The sequence below is a fragment of the Dicentrarchus labrax genome, unplaced genomic scaffold (genome assembly GCF_905237075.1).
Source record: "Dicentrarchus labrax unplaced genomic scaffold, dlabrax2021, whole genome shotgun sequence".
Classification (NCBI taxonomy): domain Eukaryota; kingdom Metazoa; phylum Chordata; class Actinopteri; family Moronidae; genus Dicentrarchus; species Dicentrarchus labrax.
In genome coordinates, this window is record NW_026136723.1 from 19,908,385 (window position 1) to 19,929,462 (window position 21,078).

At 39.3% G+C, this 21,078-nt stretch overlaps 1 protein-coding gene across 2 annotated transcripts; it reads left to right on the top strand.

Annotated features, from left to right (window-relative positions):
- The first annotated feature begins 311 nt into the window (after positions 1-311).
- Positions 312-13,335, top strand: rprd2a (regulation of nuclear pre-mRNA domain containing 2a). Of its 2 annotated transcripts, XR_007882273.1 has the most exons (11): positions 312-791; positions 6,526-6,655; positions 6,911-7,062; positions 7,297-7,349; positions 7,507-7,633; positions 7,754-7,929; positions 8,418-8,760; positions 9,911-10,111; positions 10,268-10,450; positions 10,585-12,654; positions 13,230-13,335. XR_007882273.1 is itself a non-coding variant. In XM_051389751.1 (10 exons), the coding sequence occupies exons 1-10, from the start codon at positions 617-619 to the stop codon at positions 12,327-12,329; spliced, it is 3,285 nt and encodes a 1,094-aa protein (XP_051245711.1). In that variant the 5' UTR covers positions 312-616; the 3' UTR covers positions 12,330-13,335. The 2 variants fall into 2 exon arrangements, 1 of the variants encoding a protein (XP_051245711.1); XM_051389751.1 differs by having other exon boundaries at positions 10,585-13,335.
- Positions 13,336-21,078: the final 7,743 nt, after the last annotated feature.

The following is a 21,078-nucleotide window of genomic DNA, read 5'->3' on the forward strand; positions in this document are numbered from 1 at the left end:
ATCTTATATTTAAATTAAATAATATAATAATATATATAATAAATTATTAATTTAAATTGGCCTATAGAGGTCTATATATAAGGATAAAAGGCCCATTCTTACGTTTGATATGTACTTTTTCTTTATAATTTTACCTTTACTTTTTATTTAATTAAATTTAATAGAGTTTACCCATGTGAAAACACACACACACACACACACAAAAAAAGGAAATCAGTACTTTTATTTGCATGTCCTGCGTTACCAATAACACGCCACAGGTGGCGCTAACAAATATCAGCTTCCGTGGCACAGGGTGGCGCCACACTGACGTCTGGCTTCCGGAAGTGCCCTTCACCGCTCCACCAGCAGCGAGTAAACAGACGTCCAGGATGTCGCAAATCACCAAGTTTTAGCCCGAAATATTAGCCGATATTAACCACTGGTTGTGACACGGACGCTCACTCGGAGACTGGAAACAGGCACACCGCGCATTCAGGCGTCTGTGGCGGCGCAATGGCAGCTGAACGATGTGTCCGTGCTACGTTGAGCTAGCACGCTAAGCTAAGTGCTAGCTCGAGGGCTAACTTTCAGTTGGCGTTTGGAATGGTAGAGCGCAGCGCGAGCGCCTCCGGACATGGCAGCTGGAGCGGGAGCCACTTCCGGTGGCTCTCTGGAGTCCGCTTTAGACAAGAAGTTTCAAAGTGTCACAAATACGATGGATTCAATTCAAGGGTTGTCGACGTGGTGCATCGACAACAAGAAGTACCACAGCGCGATAGTGCGACACTGGATGAAGTGTTTGAAGAAATGTAAGTGGCTCTACCTGACGTTGTTGATTTAGACTGACAGTTGGTTGCTTTTTTATTATTATTATTATTATTATTATTATGTTTTTGAGTTACTGACCGATACATTTATCTTAGTTTGGTTCAAAATGTGCCCTTAACTCTTATTTTACTCTGCCAGCACCTAAACTAGCTAATAGTTATTATTATTAATATTGTATTCCTAATAGAGGAGCCTGGCTAAATGGCGACATACTTTAATATTTGTTTAATGTTATGATGAGAAAACTTACCGAAGTTACTCAAAAGTTCTCGTAAAGGGAGATTGTTTAAGGTGTCAGGTGTTATTCAGAGCTGGATTAAAAGGATAGGAATATAAAATAAAAATATAAAAGGATCTACCATTTAGGAGGCTCTATTGGCAGACATGGAATATAATATTCATGTATGTTTTCATTAGTGTATAATCATCTGAAAACAAGAATCCTTGTGTTACCTTTTGATCTACAGATGCTGCCATGTTTCTACAGTAGCCCAGAATGGACAAACCAAACACTGGTCATAGATTATTAGATAGAGTTTCGCTACCACCACACTTTCTCCTACACACCTCACAGCCTGTTGTCATTTCCTGGCTGACAGGAGCGATGTTCAGTTTGTCCTTCACTGTAACTGAAGTGAATGGTGTGCCTGTCTAAATATACAACAGCAATCTCAAACATCCCTGTAGAAACAAATACTTCAGGTATGTAAGAAATATCCGATCAGGGATGTGAATCGTGCAGATTTGTGAGAACCAACTGGGATTTCACTGTCGATTTGTAGTTGAAAACTGGGCGATATTAGATGGTCTGAACGTGTAAGACATCTTTTCGTCCTCTTTTCAATCAGCTAAAATTCAGTTAAAACATCAACGTGTCTCAAAACACACATTTGTGTCATTGTTTTGTTAATTTGTTCAGTTGTAGGTTGACAGAGGGACATTATTGATTAATGTGAAGGTATTTCTCCGAAGTCATATTGCACACTTTGGTCTACACAAAGATGGGATTTCAATACATTTATTGTTTCATATAAAATGTAACACATATGGATGTATATAGTCTATGACATGCCACCGAGGAAATTGTGCTTACTGCTGTAATGTGCATGTGCAAGGACTTCAGCGTCGTGGTTGGTTACAGCTTTGACTACTCTGAAGGTATATGCACCGAGACTTGTGAGAAGTTAGGCTTCAGCCTTTTTCTCTCTCTGGCAAAAAGACCCTAGGAAGTCAGGTGACATATTACTAAGAAGTGACAAAGTCCATTATGGCAGGAAAATGTGGTGGATAGGTTAATCATTGGGTGAATCATAGGGTCTTCCTCCAGGAGACTGTGGTTTTCTTGTGTGAGGCAAGTTGGTGGAGGTCTGTGCTTTCTGAGTGCCCTTCTAGTTTGTACATTTGTTCTATAATTTGCACCAGTAAAGTATAGACATCAACTGGGACCTGCATTAATTCAGGTGATTCCTGCTCCATTCAGTGTCGTATTGTTCTGTATTCTGCTGCTTAGGATGCCTGTCATGTAGTTAAAATAATCTCATCTTTTGAAACTGTGTTGTTAACAGTTGCTTTGTTGTTTGACTGATGAATTCACAAATTAAATAGCTGGTTTTTAATAGTGACTTTAAAAGATAATTTCCTCATATTTTTTCAGAGTAACAGAATGTCAGTTCCAGTTTTGATGATCCACTGATTTATCTCAAAAACACTTGCCGTTCGTAAAAGATGCAGTCATCTTCAGTTTGTCCTCTGGTAACTTATTATAGGCATTTGTCAGTTGTAATTAGTCATTAAAGAAAATAACTGGCAGTGCTACTTTTAATGCTTTCCCTGGTGTGCTGGACAGCAGCAGAGGGAGTGATAGAGAACCCATTAAATAGACTTGATATTTGCTCATCCATTAAAATAAGAGACTAAGACTGAAGCATGAAGATGAACTTTCTCATTACTTTCTTAAGTAGGGAGGAATTCAGTAGACAGTTGGCAGTGCACTTGCAAAAAGTTAGTTGGAAAGTTGTAAATATTTACATTTTTCTATTACAGTAAAAACTATGGTATATCTGAGAATGTAAAGGAAGGGATTTGGCATATCACTTGTAGAGCAGCTAAATTACCTACCAAACACTATTTTTCTTCACAAGTTAAGAAAATTGTACAAAGAACTTGCTGTACTGAATATTTTAATAGTATATAGTAGTACACTATGTTTGATATTACAATCATTGTGTCTCATAACAGAATACCAGTATGCAGCTTTCCCAGCGTTGTACTTTGTATGACACGTTAACATGAGCTGTCTGGTTCTATTTGTAGGTTTGGCTTTGTGTAACTTCAGCTTTATGTGTTTCTCAAAGTTTGGCACTGGTCTTTTGCTTAGCGACACAGCAAGGTCTGGTTTCTTACTGCAGTCAGTGTGTGAATGTATAAACGGTAACGAGTTGTGTTTCTCAGTCCACAGTTGCAGTATATTGTTGTCTTCTAAATAGCTGTCTTCTTGTTGGCCTTGGTTACACAGCTGTTTATTTGACTGAGTGTGTTTCCTTACTTAAAGTAAAGCTTATTGCCTGAGCTTTTTGCTTCAAGATCTGGCAACATGTGACTTGTAAACCGGATTTTTCTGTATACATTATACACTATAAGTCATTAATCAGTGGTGTTTAATAAGCCTGGTGCTGGAGTAATCATTGTCAAAGAATTCTTTGAAAACTTGGTGGACAAGGTCAAAACAGAAAATGAGAAGGATATATTTGTTATTATTAAATTAATGGAACACGATGGCCAACCGCATATAGCTGCTTATATTATGCATTTATTAATACCACCTAAATATGTTATGAATATATTAGAGCTGCCCGACTGAAACAATATGTCAATTAGTCTATTGACTAAATGTTGATTGTTGAATAATTGTTTTAAAAGTGCTTAACATTTATTGTTTCCTGCTCAAAATACGAGGCAATGTTTTCAGCTTTATATAATTATAAATTAAATATCTTTGCATTTGTTGAACAAATAAAATTTAAAGACATCACCTTTGTCTCTGGAATATTGTGATTGAGATTATTCACTATTATTTGATATTTTTAGACTAAACAATTAAGAAGGCAATTGACAGATAAATTGATAATGAACATAATTATTAGTTGCACCGAGGGCCTCAGATTTATATCATGGTTGTACAGACTGTAACAGTATAGCACGGTATATTTGTTTTTCCTAGAATTTCAATATAAATGCCTCTGAAGGGGTAAAGCACTGCTATAGCAACAGCATGGTTGCTAAAGTACTCTTAACTGTATTACTAGGGCATATTTCACACACTACAGAGGTATTTTAAGAATAGTTATGTGGAAAAAGAATATGTAGAAGATATTGCTTGTATTACCTCGCCTTGCAACCACTGTCGTCCAACATAATTAGCACATTGTTGTTTTCTGCTTGTTGTCTGACTTTTTAAACCTGCACCATGTTCAAGTAATGGAAGTTAGTGTTGTACATAAAGTTGAAAGGCCTGCTGTAGGGCAAATTCATACTGGTGTACTTTTTTTTATACTTTCTATACTTTTTATAACATCCACCCCTAGTTTTACTTCAATATAAGAATAATTAGACAGGGTTCAATAATCTTGGTGATGGCCTTTAGCTGTCACACTTTTCGATGTTGCTGTTTCATTTCCTATCCAATTGATGGACAATTTACGTACATGGGTCTGCAGGGAAAAGGCTGTTTGCTCATGGTTCTTACATTTTATTTTATTTAACCTCTAACTGCTATCAGTAACAGACAAACTACACTTAACAGACAGTTTCATGAAGTTCTGTTTTACAGGTTTTTTTGTGTATGCCTTTATGATGTCCTAAAGAGGTCCTTGTTTGTGAATAATGGAGATTCGTCTGGTGTCTGACGTAGATTTGTAGGCCAGGGCATCTCTTTAGAACTGCAGTACTTCATTATAATCCTGTTTTGTCACACATTTTACCTTTATCAAAAAATTGCAGCTTCCTCCTATTTGCATATTTCACTTGGCCATTTGTGATTTCAACAATATTTTAATTAATTGTGCAGCCCTATTCTGAACACTGGCATCTATTGTGATTAATGCATAAAACTTTCCTTTTTTATGTTAAATTATTTTTTGTGTTGTTTTGATATTCCAAAACCATTATTGTGTTTTTCACATCCACCCTGGCAGGAGATAAGGAATTTTATTATGGACCTCTATGCCAAGGTTTCGCTGTTAGACTTTGGCTTTCCTCCCAAACTCCGAGAGTAGAAACATTTGTTAAAACTCAGAGGTGACCTTGACTCACTGTTGGTTGTGTTTCTCTCGGCTTGCTTTATGTTTAAAGAAATGAGTTGTAAAATGTGTTTTCAGTTAGTCAAATGCAGTTTGACTGTCTGTTTGTGTGTGGATTGTAGTTTTGTCAGTTATTGTTCTGTTGGATAGATCACACAGTTGAACTATTATACATTCAAACTCTGTGTGCCTTGCAATAGCTTGAAAGTGAGCTCTTTTCTGGTGAAGGAGCTTTGGTGAACACAAATGTAAATGACTGACTGTGAGTACAGATGTGCCTGCTTGTACATTTTATGGTTGACTCAGTAGTAATTAAACTCTTTTGTGCTTTTGGTAAGAAACATTGCTTTCTTTATATCCCCTGGAGGATTTAAGCATAAGTTATTTGGAAACTTTGTTGATTTATGGAAAGCAGTTTATTTTCAACTCTTTGTCCCAGTTAACGCTTAAAAGACTTTACAACCTGATATAAATGTTTTCATTTTAAACAAGATAATCAGTAAATCTCCTGTAGATCTTTTTTTATTTTATTTCAAATTGTAAACAGAAGGCAAAAGATAACATAATCCAAAAATAACACCTTTCAAGTACTCACAACTCAGTTGCATTGTTTATAATACGTCACCCAATGAAGAGCTACGTGGAGTAATTCTTCCAATCAGCATACCCATCTAGTTCGCTACATCAGTCTATTGGTTTGTTCACATAGCGTGGATCCGCTAGTGAATGAGGTTATGTGAAGTTTAGACATTAAATACCGCAGTCTTTAAGATTCACCTGACAGGTAGATAGTGGTTGCCTTAGATTACAATCTAAAATCTTAAAAAGATTGCCCACCCCTATATCGTTATGTTGCATAGTCTGATGTTAGTTAAATGTCATATATTCATAGACTACATGCTCTCTCATATGACTTACCTTCTGTTGGCCTTCTGATCAGTTTGGATTGCTAATAAATGAATTTTAATAATTCATGAATGGTTGTCATACACTTGTATAAATTGATCAGAGTGATTAATTAGTCGTTGTTGGGCTTTATTAAGGAAAACTACCAAAGCTTTTAGATTTACAGCTTAACAAATGAAAAAGAGATTCCTTTGTGTTTCTCATTTAACATAATTACAAAATTAACATGTGTTTGTGTTTGGCTGTTGGTCAGATTAATCAGTCATTTGTTTTTATGTCCTGGTAATAAGTGATGAATGCTTGTCATTTTCACATTTTACAGAGGAGATGATTAACCAATTATTAATCAAAATAATCAACACATTGCAGCACCACTGATCCCTGTATAATAATATCTACTAATATTTGGAAACCGTTCAGAGACACAGGCCTCCTTTCAGGTTATTTGTACATAACTCCCTCAGCAGTATATTACTGTCTCTAATCGTACTGTCTCTCTTTCCTCTAACAGCTGATGCCGCACACAGGCTCAACCTTTTTTACCTGGCCAACGATGTCATTCAGAACTGTAAAAGGAAAAATGCCATTGTTTACCGTACGGCATTCGCTGAGGTGCTTCGGGATGCCTTCTTGCTGGTCAAGTAAGCAGTTAAATTGATTGCATAATGTAAAGTATATTGATGTTGTGATAATGTTTGTTGTTTATCTTTCCTCTTGTTCCTTTCACCCTCATCCTTTTGTCTTTTGCTGTTTGTGTTCCCTCTGTCCTAGCCTTTGTTTTATTCATTAAAGGAAATTCCTCCCACATAAATAAGCAAATGTCATTACAACAAAAAAAAGCATAAATCTCTGGGCTCCCTTGTTCTTATTCTGTCATCCGCCTCTCCTTTCTCCAGCTTTGAAGGTGATCCTAAGGTAATTAAATCAGTGGAGAGGATACTGTCCATCTGGGAGGAAAGGGGTGTGTATTCAGGAACACTCATTACTGAGCTCAGGAGTAGCTTAGTCAAAGAGGAATCCCCTCCTGAGACACCCGTGGAGCAAAAAAGTAAGTGTGTTGGCTTATTTTCCTTCTCACTTTCTCTCTCTCACTTTAGTTTTGTTTAAACATTGAATAACTTTTCTAGCTAAGTTCATGTGCTGGTATCAGAAAAACTGTAATCACAGTCTGTTGCTACTATAGATTTATTCTTATGTAACCCTGTTTTTAAATGTCTGACATTTTTATTTAATGCTATTCTGTTTGATACGATCTCTAATGTTTATTCTTATTTTCTTAAAGCTCCAGTTGAATGTAATGCAGATCTACGGTCCAAGGTTGTTGCTGAGTTCGTGGTAAGCAAGAAATTTAAGTTTTAAGTTGAATTAATCCCTAACTGCTTCAAAATTATTATTATTTTTACAAATTAGGCTCGTAGTTGTCCTCTTTTTCATCCTTTACTCAAATATTGTGTTGGTCTGACATTGTGACTGACTGCTCTCTCTGCTGTAGCCCCAGGCACTAATAGATGAACTGTCCAAGTACAAGAAATCTGTGGAGGAGATTGACCTGAGAGAAAAACAGCTGGCAGCTATGAGGGTTGACATCTGCAGTACTGCGGCCCTCAAGAAGCTCAAAGGTGCCTGCTTTAGTTGCCTTCTACCATCTGCCCTACTGCAACACACCAGTGGGTGCTAGCTCCAGGATCATCAGTGGTTTTCTGCCTCTAAAGTCATCCTCATATGCTCGATTATTACAGATAAGGCCGGGGGAAAGAAGTTTTCCAAGGATTTTGAGGAAGGCAGTGCCCAACTACAGGAGTTTGTCAAGTTCTTGGAAAAACAAAGCAAAACAGGGCCTCCTGTCATGGAGGCCCTCAGGAACGCAGATATCTTCTACGAGACGCAGTATAAGGAGGTCAAGATTGTTGCTAATGTGAGTGACACGTGTGTTGTATTGATTATGTTTTAGTTCTCAGTCATAAGAGGTTATCTGTAGGTTTCACAGCTCCAGTATGAATACAGGATCACTTCCTCACAACACTCAAATCACAATTTTGCAACTGTAAGTTTGTTTACAATGCTAGACTTTTGTAATTTAGGAACACTGATTCAAGTAAAATGTTGTTTTTGTTCAGGCTCTTATTTGTTATTCCCTCAACATACAGAGAACCACCTTGTAGCAGTGTATATGAACAACATTGATTCATGTTGGCCTGTGTGTTCAAATGTACATCCTTCTGCTGGCAGTATTTAATTTAAGATGAGATGCTTGTGCATAAAAGCACTATACATACAATATATTAAACTTCTTATAAACTGTGAAAGAATTTAGAATTTAGAATGACCAGAGGTGTTGTGGGTCGAATTATTAGCTTGCTCTTATTTTTCATGTACTGATACTCCATTACATCTCCCCTCAAGGCCTATCAGACGTTTGCTAACCGGGTGTCCCACCTCAAGCGTAAACTGGACACCCTGAAAGCCACCTTGCCAGACCTGGACGATTCACCCATCCCCTCACCCTCTGCAGATGCACCGTCTCCAACGGGCTCAGAGTCCCCTTTTCGTGGGCTGGAATTGGCCCACCCCGATCCAGATCTTGATGGCTCTGCTATGGATGACGAGGCAGAGCCGCCGGCCCCGAGCCCGCTGTCCTCACCGGGAGGATCCCCCAAACACACAGAGACACTCGGGGAGAATGACAATCGTGAAGTGGAAGATATGGAGCTCTCTGATGAAGAAATGGACAGTGGTGGCATTATAGGTAAGGAGCAAGGTGGTGACTCAATGTCTGACTGCACAGTGAGGGCTTTTTAAATGCAAAATGTATGTATTTATATATGTTTGTAATATCTCCCACTGTTTTATTATGCAGAAAATGTGTTGAAATATTGAAGCGCCAACAAAAACAGACAAATGACATTGCTCACTCATGAAGAAAATCACACAAAACTCCTATCGCAGCTTTCATATGTCAACAAAAACCATCCAAGCATTTCTTCCAATCTGTGTTCCAGCCAATTCGCTGGAACACTTTTCCCCACCCGTAGAGCCATCAAATTAAAATTAGACACAGTTTTACCACTAAAGATAGCCATATATCTCCCATTTTACTGGGTTTTTTCATGTGCAGTGTATTTTTATAAAGGCTGCAGCTTGCCTTATATGATCTGTATTAACTACCACTCATAGCAATGAGCGGATAAAATATGACTAGTGTGTAAATGTACTTGGATTTGTGTATTAGCCATATGTAAAGAGGATTTGTATTAGTATACTATTTCTTGTATATGATTTACCAAGAAAATGTTTTACTTTGCTTCCGATGCTCTAGATGATTTAATGAGCCATTTGCAGTTTCACTATATCAGCCGTTTGTACTTAGACTTGTATAGCTTGATCTCTGAGACAAGCATGTGGTAAAGTTATAGAGCTGAAATTGGCAGTTTTATGTAATGTTTAACATTTGATTGAGAAAATGATTAAAAGTGAGGTTAAAATGATTAGTTGTCGCCCTCCGTTATTTCAACATCAGGATTAATATCTTATAGCTAGTATAAGATTGTCTCATTACAATCAGCATTTTAAGACGTATTTTAGCTTGTTTTTAATGGTTGTTTTAAAAAAAAGCAAAAAATGTTTTAGATGAGTGACCTGTGTATTTTGATTTTGTTTTGCACAGAAAGAGAGACTATCTTTCAGTGTTTTTGGCAGGGTATTCCCCTCCATTAATTTACTGGCAGTGATTTCTCTGGTTCCATAAATTGTCTGCACTTGTAGAAAAACAATGCTAAATTTAATTGTGTAGCCTATTAAGACATATGAAACAACTATTGTTGTCTAGTTTCATTACACAGAGTGTATATCTGATAGCATTCAAACTCTCTCTCACTTCCATATCCCTCCCCCATCAGTTGAGGAACACATTGAATGCCCCACACAACCAGAGGTGTCCACTCCAGTTCCTGTGAAAACGGAGCCATCAATGTCAAGAGAGCAGCCTGTCGCACAGGTCACGCCCCCTGTTGCAGCTCCTGCAGCTGTTGTGGAAAGTGTTGATCTCGGTAAAATTGGCTCCATCCTCAACAGTTTAAGCTCAGTCATGAAGAACACAGGTGAGTGCTGGTAGCTGTTCCAACAACTAAAATAAACAAAATGTTGTTGTTTTTTCTGGATTATAAATGTGGTTTATGCTGCAGTAGCATCCTGTAATAATATGCTAAAATCTTTTGTTGTTCAAATAATTTACAATTAAAGTCTCTGTCTGACAGTGCCATCAGTGGAGAGTCCTCCTGCAGCTGCCCCTGCTGGCTCTTCGTTGAAGACCACACCTGCTGCCATAGTGGCCCCTCAGGATGCCAGTTCACTGGTAAACCTCCTGTCCAAGGTGGACGTGAGTCCTGCAGACCTCCTTGGTGCTCTCTCCAAAGTCCAGGGCCAAGGCAGCCGTGAGGGTGAGAATAAGGACCCCTTTGCTTAGTTTGAAAACAAAGACTTTATTGTAGATCATGTATCTGTTTTATATCATACATTAAAAGCAGAAAGTTTTATTAAAATATATCTCTGTATTCTTCCTTTCTTCACTTAGGCGTCACTTCTCTTCTGAGCAGCCCAGCTGCAAATGTCTCCTCAGACTCCTCCAGTACAGGCAAGATTCCTCCCACTCCCTCATCCACATCTACATCAGCGGTGCCCTCTCAGAGCCCGTCTATCTCCTCTGTTGCACCTGTGCCTTCTTCACCCAGCTCCACTATAAGGCAGAGAACAAGCTCCCAAGGCCCCCCTCAGACTTCTAACCCAGCCTCTGCCTTGGTCCAGGCTCTCCATAGAGACATGGATTTGACAACGGAGCCTGAAGCGTCCATGTCTTCTAAGAGTTTAGAGTCTAAAATCCACAACTTCCTGCAGGGGAACTCTGCTTTCAGTACATTTGACCTGGGTTTTACTGCAAACCCAGTGCAGGCTGGAGATAACCTCAGCCCAGTAACTGGGGCAGACACCCAGGATGGGACTCCAGTGCGGGACGAGGGTGGAGGCACTCCAACTCAAGATGAGATCATGGACAAGCCTGCTGTGGCCCCGTTCACATCCAACACAAATCAATCGTCTATTGGACCAACTTTTAAAACTGCTCCTATTCCATACCAGAACAGCAATCAGCAGAGCCTCAACAATCCCCAACAACAAGTTCACTTGCAGCCAGGTGTGGCTCAGAATGGGCAGGCCTACCAGATGTACCCATACGGCAAACACGAGATGTCGGAGCATGGGATTACTGCACCTGTTGCACATTACCAGCAGATCTCTGCACAAGCTGGAGGGCCAGTGCCTGGAGAAAGAGCCCCTGGCAGTGCCAGTAGCACACAGACAGTTGAAGGCTTCCAAGGGGCGAGTGAAAGGGGTTGGTATGGTGACATTTACCCAGAGGGGAACTCTCAGCAACCCAGAGGCTACAATGTGACAGTGCCCGGAGGGGCTGGAGAAAACAATACTGGACTGTATCCATACCGAGCAGAGCAAAGTCAGCAATCTCGAGACTTTGGCTCCCAGCAGGGTGCCACCACATCCCCCGGTTACTTCACAAGCACCCTCCCTCCAGTCCCAAAGTTCCCTCCCCCTCCTCATGGCTTTGACGTCCCCTCCTCCAGTGGTACAATGATTCCTCAAGAGCAGCAGCCAATGCCTCATGCAGGCAAAGGGGAGGGGACTGGGGCCAGAGCTGACAGTATCATTATTGGGATGGTGGTCCATGACCATCAACACAAATCCATGTTTCATCCAGATGATCCGCGATATGACCTTGATCAACATCCCCCTCCTCGCCCTCCTCACCCTGAGGATTTACACCCTCACCCAAATGACCTGCGTTACCAGGAAGACCAAGAGCGTTACCACAATGAGCTACGCCATCGCGATGCCCACTTCTTTCAAGATGACCCTTACCAGCACCCGGATGAGCCATATTACAGGCCAGGCAGCCCTCCACACCACTATCCCAGAGTTCGAGGGCGCCTCACTCCACCCCTCTCTCCCTCAGAGGACCTTTACTTTGCCCACGACTACCAACGACACAGCCCCCCGCCTCCACACTACACTCCAAGGAGGCCACCACCACCTCCTCATCTTGAAATCCGTCATCCTGGTCTACGGCCTCCAAATCGGCCTCCCCACCCAGCCCACCACCCACACCCGCGAGGACCCCCACGTGCACCATTTCCTCGGTTCCACGGCCCGGATCCAAGGTTAAGAGGCAAACGTCCAGGTCCAAGAGGAGGGGGAAATGCTGGACCAATGTTTGCCCCCAAAAGACCTTTTCTACCCCCACGGTACTGACGGACATGTAGCTTTGAGTTCTTTAAATCACTGTGGATGCCATGGAGGCAAGGGGGCAGGAGTTTTAAGACTGTTCAGTAACTTCCTCACCCTGCCATGAAAATCTGAAATGAAATAAATACTGCAGATACTGTGGTGTGGCATCAGGAGACAAGGTTTTACTGAAGAAGAATTAATTGAGCAGCTACCAGAAGAACAATGTAGATGGCGGAGAATAAAGGATGAGGAGAACAAGAAACCACACCTGGAGATGTAAAAGACATCAGAGGCTCTGAGAGGGCTGCCGAGCTGAAGAGTGAAGACAGAAGATTAAAGAAAATAAGAGGTGGATATATATAATTCACTTTTTGTGTTATTTGCTCCAGTATGAAGCATTGCATTAAATATGTAATTTAGCGTCAGTTTGATATAGGTCAGAGTGTGTGCATGGTATGCGTGTGTGCATGCAGTCAAGTGTAAATCAACCAGTCACAGAAGTTGACTCTGAAGATAGTTATTTTTTTGCTAAGAGAGTTAAAAAAAAACAACCCCCGAATGTAGTTGATGCAATATTTCTGCTGTGTTATTTTTAGTTTTTCAGTGAGCAGTTTTGACTGCTTCCATATCAGCAGTATCGCAGTAACTATGGTAAAACATCAATTTAAATTTCACTTTGGGAATGAAAAACACGAGTGTATGTTTATAGAATTTGTGTTCCTTCAAAAATACACATTCAAATATTCGGGGGGGAATAATTTTTTCATTGTTCCAAACACCGAATGTTATATTTGTGAAGCGCTGCTTTCTTTCACTGCGTTAGATCCCTTTCGGCGATAGTTTTTACGTCATCGTTATGTTCCCTGAAGTAGAGCGGCACAAGTCAATTCAAAGGGAGAAAAACGTGTGAGTTATTTTTTTCAGCCTCCAACACTGACGCAGAAGAAGTGCATTTTTGGAGGGGATGAAGATACTCGACTTCAGTTTCGTTTTTACTTGTACTGACTAATAAAAATCTGAGTTTGAAAAATGGTGTTGTTTTTTTCTTTCCTCTGATCTTTTGGACTGTTTCACCTCTGCCCTAATTTATTAGTCATCATCTATACATGCCTAAACTAAAACGTTATCTTTTTTCGTCCATCACCAGAGAGATTAGCATATCTCTCTTTGAAGTCTATTCAAATGATTACGGGTTGCATCAAACAGTTTGAAGCATTTTGTAGAATTATGCTTTGCTATTTGAGGTCAGTATTTAATCACTATCTTAATACTCAAAAGGAATTTTGTCGAAAAGTCAAAAGGAAGGGTTTTATCCACCCAAGTTTCAGTTTTCTGGTCTAAAATTGGTCGTTGTTACTATGCCACGTTATTCCAGAGAGGTAAAAGCAAGAGTAGAAATAGTCCTCTAATGTAGGTACATTTACTGTATTTAAATTAATTAATTAAATAAAATGTATAATGTTTTTGTATCATTTAGGTACAATGCATCAGGAATATTTTAACGTTTTCCATGTTTTATGTTTCAGACTCAACTTAAAATGGATTGAATACATTTTTTTCTCATTAATCTACACACTATTCCACAATGACAAAGCAAAAGCGTGTTTTTGGAATAAATTTGTCGATTTATTAAAAATAAAGGACAAATATTCCATTTACAAATATTTAGACACTTCACTACTTTGTTAAAGCACCTTTGGCACCAATGAAAGTCTTCTTGGAAATGATTCTACAAGCTTGGCTCACCTTTTTCTCCCACCCTTCTTGGCAGAATTGTTCAATCTCAGCCAGATTGGATGGGAGGTGCTGGTGCACAGCCATTTTCAGAGTTCTCCAGAACTCTATTCATTTCAGGTCTCCACTCTGGCTAGGCCACTCCAGGACTTAAAGTCCACGACTTTTCACTTTCACTTTCCTGAAGCCACTCCTGTTTTTTCTTGGCAGTAGACTTTGGGTCGTTGTCGAAATGTAAACCTTTGTACCAGCCTGTGACGCTCTGGAGGTTTACACTCAGGATTGCTCTATATTGTTCTGCTTCCATCTTTCCGGTCCCCGTTGCAGACAGACATCCCCCCATCACGATGCTGCCACCACCATGTTTGACTGTATGGATGGTTATTAGTGAGGTGATGCTCAGTGCCTGGTTTCTCCCACACACATCTTTGGGAATTGTGGCCAAATAGTTCAATCTTAATTTCATCAGAGCAAAAGATTTTGCTTCTCATGGCCTGAGAGTCGTTCAGGTGTCTTTTGGCAACCCCCCAGCAGACTGTCCTTCCTTTTACTGAGGAGTGGCTTCCATCTGGCCACTCTAGTGAAATGGCCTGATTGGTGGATTGGTGGACTGATGGTTGGTCTTCTGTAAGGTTCACCAATCTCCACTAAGGAACTCTGGAGCTCACTCATGGTGACCATTGGGTTCTTGGTTACCTGTCTGACCATGGCCCTTCATTCTCAATATCTCAGTTTGGCCGGGCGGCCAGAGGACGGAAGACCCTTGGTGGATCCAAACTTCTTCCATTTGAGAATGATGCAGGCTACCATGCTTTTGCTTCCAATGCTGCAGACATTTTCTTACATCGCTTCCCACTTGTGAGCCTTGACATAGTCCTGTCTTGCAGGACTACAAACAATCCTTTCAACCTCATAACTTGCTTTTAACAACATACACCATCAACTGAAACCTTTATACAGACAGGTGTGTGCACAGGTAGTTGTAGAAGTACGTCAGAGACCATTGATAGGAGTAAAATGAATGAGAGCTAAATTGTGAGTGAATTTGTTGGGCAGCCTCTGTGCAGCGCCCGGGAACCAGATCCAGTGTCTTGGTCAAGGGCACTGAGACAAGAATTAACCTAACATGCGTGTTTTTGTTGGTGGGAGCACTATGAAGCAACAATGCTACCAAACACCTGTTTTTGCTTTGTCTTTGTGGAGTATTGTGTGTAGATAGATAAGGGGGGGGGTGTAATCCATTGTAAAGTAACAAAATGTGGAAAACTTGAAAGGGTCTGAAAACCTTCCGTAAGCACTGTACTTTCTGTTCCTGGGAAGAAGATCCACTCATTAAGTAATATTAAAATCATTAAAAAATATTTAATTCTCTGTGCACCTTTTACAAATAGGCATTTAAACTGTAGACATGTAAACACACCAAGGCTGTATACTTCAGCCTGTGTGGAGGTTCCTGTTGTTTTCATTGAGTTTGTTTAATTGGTCATTTAATAAAATCTCAAACATTTTCAGTCATTTATCCGACCACAGTTAACTCAACCATTAAAGTTTGTATAGATAACTTAGTGTAGTCAACTATAGAAGACTGAGGAGTCTCATATTAGTACAATAGCAGTGCCTGTTAAGTTTGCCTTAAACTGTTCAGTGGAGTCCAAAAGTGATTTATTGTAGTCTACCTTCTTAAAATTACAAACCAGCTTTTCTTTCAAGCAGTTAAAAATCTACCAGATTTGTTTATATGAGACTTTACTGTTTCAGCAAAAGCAGAGCATTAAAGCTATACATTTGGTCCAACTTAAAGTCATTCCCATCCTCTTCACTGTTTTCTGCTGCTGATGGTTAAACCTGTGGAAAATAGATGTTTGTGTTCCTCCTAACTCTCTTTAGTGGAAGATTTTGAGAGACACTTAATTTGAGGCCAAACTGACTCCAAAATAGTTTTAATGTGAACAATTGACTAACAGTATGAAAATGTTTGATTTTATGCTCTAAATACAGATACATCTACTCTTCTCAGAGTCCATCACATTAACCCAATTATATGTTTATGTTTATTTTATTTAAGAGGGACCGTGCAGATCAGTTAACCTGACCACTTGGGTCCATCATGTAAATGTGCCAGATGTATCCATACAGGCAAATCTTTATTGATGGCATATAAAAAACTATACAGGAGCACAAAAGCAGAGATGAATAGTGAAATAATGACCTCAATAAGCACTAGCAGCATATTCGATTGTCCAGTAATTGATCTGTGGCTATAGTGTTCCAATCAATCAAAACTTTATTTATAAAGTGCCTTTCAAACAGATCAAATGCAATTTAAAAAGTACATGCAAATGACAAAACTTTGGATCTTAAAAATGGATTTAGACTGTTGAACACCAAAACAAGCCACTCCCCAACCAAAAAAAGGAAAAATAAGTAACAGTAAAATGTTGATTAAATAAAATAATATTTTAATAATAATAAATAAAGGTGTGTGCTGCTCTAGTGATAGCTCTGGTAGATGTGTTTGACTTTAGTTTAATAAAGGGGGGGATCTTGTACTTTAATGGATCTGAGTTTTGTTAGTGTGGTGAAGAAACAAAAAATGAAGCCTTAAACGAGACCCAGGGTGTGTGTGTGTGTGTGTGTGTGTGTGTGTGTGTGTTTAACATTCACATCAGCAGAAATGTGCACCTGGATCAGGTTGTAACTGATTAATCCGTCCGGGTGAGGTGGGCCTTAGTTACGACAATCATTAACTACAGTCTTTATTTACGTCAATGAGGATCGATTTTAACCAGGCGACACTTTAAACAACTCCGCAAAAATCCGGTGAAAACGTGAAGCTGAAAGTGAATTCTACTTGTAGTTTCATTCGGCGTAATAAGTGAGTGCGGAGTTATTCTGCGGAGGCGAGAAGCTGCGATGAGACTGACAATAAACGTCCCTGACATAAATAAATAGAGCAGTGAGCTCAGGTGAGCCAGCCCGTCGCCAGATGTCAGTAAATCTTTCCAGGATCACTTTTACTTTATCTGTCTGCTCTGTGAGAGGAGCTGCAGCACTTAAACAATAATTATGTCATGTCTACATTGAGATGTCGGTGTTATTGCGCAAAATGTATGTGCGCCATAATTCTTCTTTTTTTTTTGGGCCTATTATTTCATCATAAGTGAAAAATTATGTCTTATTTTCTTGGATGTTGCACAAATCTTCTTTCCCTTGCATTTTAACCTATTTTCTGTTTCATCTCCTCCCTCCTCCTGTTTTCCTCCTCAGGGATCCACAGCCACACTTTGATGTGTCTGATGTGATGGGGGGAACCTTTTTCCACATGTTAACTGATGGATGGTGGTGGGGGTTTGATGCTGTGGTGTGGCTCTCCTCTTTGAATCCTGCACAGCTCCCAGTGATGGCTCTTCATGGTCTGACACGAATGCTGTGCACCGCAGCAGCTGAGTAAGCCTCCGAGCTTAATACATTAGAAACTGAGTGGCACCAGCAGGAAATCAAAACAATCAATACAGGGTGGGAGAAAATAAAAATGATGAAATTGTTTCTCTCTCTCTCTCTCTCTCTCTCTCTCTCTCTGTGTGTGTGTGTGTGTGTGTGTGTGTGTGTGTGTTTTGTGTGTGTGTGTGTGTGTGTGTGTGTGTGTGTGTGTGTGTGGCAGGAATCACAGGAGAGCATGAAGGTTGGACAGAGAGGCCTCGTGTGAGTAAGTACAGACAAGGATTATTAAATACTGTTTAATAGACATTATATTCTCTTTATGTCGCACTCATGCACACTTACAATTACCTCTTGTTGCTTTCAACAAACCCAGGTATTCATACACCTCCAGTATGTAATAATGTCCATTAAATGCATGTTTTTTGTTTTTTTTTAAATAAAGAATTAATTGTTCATATCAAAATAAAACAAGGTTGTGTTGTCTGTCATTATCTTACAGCTTGTCGTGTGATTCAGCTGTGACAACCATGTATCTGTAATGGGATTTTAAATCAATTACATGTTTTTATTATTTTATTTTAGCCTAAGAAGTAGAGGGATGCTTCAGTTTATCCAGAAAACTCAAAATCATTACATTTGGAGAGGACAAAGTGAAGACCCTGGTGATCTCTGTCTGATTTATGGAGGCTGTTTCACTGCCCCAAGAAACATTTTTATCTGTAAAATTCAGCTATGGAATATAACTAAATACATTTACTCAAGTAATGTACTTAAGTGCAGTTTTTACTCCACTACATTTATTTTAACAGCTGTAGTTGCCTGTTTCTTGGCCAATTTTGTATACAACACATGACCACCTTTATAAAAATTATGCATTTATTCGTTTTAAAAACTAATTTGAAGTATTTTCTAGAATCAAGTTTAAATTTTCTGGATTTTAATTCAGCGATGCTTCTTATACTTTCATTGTTTTCAGACACAGGTTGAAATGAAGACCACATTAAAGCCACTTAAACCACTCCCCCAACAGTATGCAACAGTGAAATGCTGCTTATAACATTAATACATCAGTAATAATAATAATCTTTTATACATCAGTAATAATAATCTTTATATAACACTATGAATTTGATCCTTCTACACTACTCATACTGTTTAAATGCTATGTACTGTTGCTTAAGTAAAGTCTTTTTAAAGTAGGACTTATACATGTAATGGAGTATTTTATGAATTATTGTTACTTAAATACTTCTTAAATCTTTCCACTTCTTCCACCACCGTCTAAAGCGCATTTAAGTGCCTAGATATATCTTTTGCAAAGTCATATACTCAAAGCACAGCAGCAACATGAACACCACTGGCACCGTGTGTGTTTGCAGCTCGTCGCCAGATGTCGTTGTTGGTTACTCTCTCTGAAATAAAATAAATAAATAAATAAAATAAAAAATACCATCCGTTGTGACAAAGTGACACAAATCACGTTTTTCAAAGCGCACACACGTTTATTATTAATTTATCGGCTACCTGATCAAAAGTCAGGGTGTGTTCACACAGTGTGTTCGCCTCGACCCCTGCACTGTGAGGCTTATATGGAGGTTGAAGGGCGGAAAGGCGGATTTAGCGACTGATGGCAGATGGCAGTCTTAACATTAGAGACAAGCCGAGGAGATATTCTGCTGTTGGAAATAAAGGAATTAACGGTGGAGGTCTGTTGGCCCCCCAGAGGTTCTGCTGCGTTATTCCTTTTTTAGAAATAAACACTGTAATGTTTATTAAGCCAAGCACGTCCAGATCGTGACTCCTTTGAAGTGTGCGCAGGTCGGGTGTGTGCAAGCCTGCTGTCATGTGGGCTCATTGTTTACATGCTGTCGAGATTTCAGAGAGGGCGTGTGTGTGTGTGTGTGTGTGTGTTCACTGTGAAATCACGGCCCCTGCGTTTAGTAAAAAGCTCTTATTTAAAATAATGTCTTTATTATGGGGTGGTGGTGGTGGGGGGAGAGATATATATATCGTAGCCATGATAACGTGTCACGACGAGTTGAGTAGACTGATTTCAGCACCATGGCCAGCTCCACGGCGAGAACAAAAGGCGGATTTTGCATCGCTTGATGTCAGGGACCGTCTGCTTTTTAACAGCCCGCATGAAAAACGACATTCAGAGAGAGGCTCGGGGTCTTAGACCAGATTTTTCCTCAAATAATCATGAGATAAAGTTAATTAAACTAAAAAAAAAAGAATCTACTTCATCTACAGTAAACCAGCTCAGCTCTTATAACACTTGAAATACAGGAAAGTTAAAGGCTAGGTATCAGTCTTTTTCTTTGCGCAGTAGAGTATTGAAAACGTTGTCTGATTACATGGTAATGTTATTTACTCGCTCTCTGATCAGATCCTGGGTTAAAATCTGTTTTGCCTTTAATGGGTTCGCTTCTGCCTGTTTGGTTGTCCTCTGGGTGCACTGGTTTCGTTATGTGGATGAACTGATGACCTAACCCTCGTGACCCTGCACAGGATAAATGGATACAGATAAAAGATGGATGGATGTTCATCTATAGACCTCATTCATGACTATCATGCTGCGTATTACCGTCCTGGATGGCTAATTGAAGCCATCCATTTCAGGTATTAAATGCTCACAAAGTTAAATGGTGGACAAGTGTTGAGAATGTGACGCAACTGAATGAAAGATGAACTTGTGTTGAGATTTTATGTTAAGTTACAAACACATACGTTGATGGAGTCCATGTAAATAACATTAAACTGAGTCAGAGTTTCTGCTGTTTGTTACTACTTATAGTACACCTAACATGAATGTACAACCTGCTATATTATGACTAAATAAATCACCTCTCCTTATTGTTATAAGGATTCATTAGATCTTACTATTTGCCTCCCACGAATGTAATACAAAGTATGATGGTCATCCAACCAGGTAGAAGTAGGAAAAACAAGTTAAAATCAACATATTTTCTTTATAGGTCATCTTGTCTTGTGATGTGAAAAGATAGAGAAACAGTGCAAAATGCTCCTTAATGTGCAGGACAAATAAAAAGCTTTCACTTGATAAGATGAAGCGATTAGTTCTTTAATCAATTAGCAGGTTTACACAAAATAAATGTATAAGTGTTTATCATTAAGTCATTTTTCACTGGTGCCAGCTTCTCAAAATGTGAATACGCGCTAGTTTTTCTTACATCTTCTTTGATATTAAATAGAGTATCTTTGGGTTTTGGACCACTAGTCGAACAAAACAAACAATATATCAACTTGGGCTTATGTGGGAAATATGATTGGCAGTTGATTAATCCATAAACATTAGTTTAAGGCCTAATTATGAGCAGTAAATGCCACAAGTTGGTGCTGTGATTAGCCAGGACTGTAATACATATGACATCAATGCAGAATTAGAGGAAAACAAGATAATATAAAACATTATTGGCCATACAGTATTATACATATTGGCCATTGTTTAGGTATTTAGATATTTGGGCATCAAAAATAGAGTAACTGTGCACAGTATCTGAGTCTGATGGGGGGGCACGCACAAATACATAAATCAATAAGTATAAAACTTAAGCTTTGATGACATATAGCAGGA

Bases quoted from the DNA above. Each gene is read 5' to 3' on its own strand.
- rprd2a (XM_051389751.1), top strand. From the start codon at position 617: ATGGCAGCTGGAGCGGGAGCCACTTCCGGTGGCTCTCTGGAGTCCGCT. The intron at 7,634-7,753 runs GTGCCTGCTTTA...CGATTATTACAG, and splicing joins GGCCCTCAAGAAGCTCAAAG to ATAAGGCCGGGGGAAAGAAG. The intron at 7,930-8,417 runs GTGAGTGACACG...TCTCCCCTCAAG, and splicing joins AGGTCAAGATTGTTGCTAAT to GCCTATCAGACGTTTGCTAA.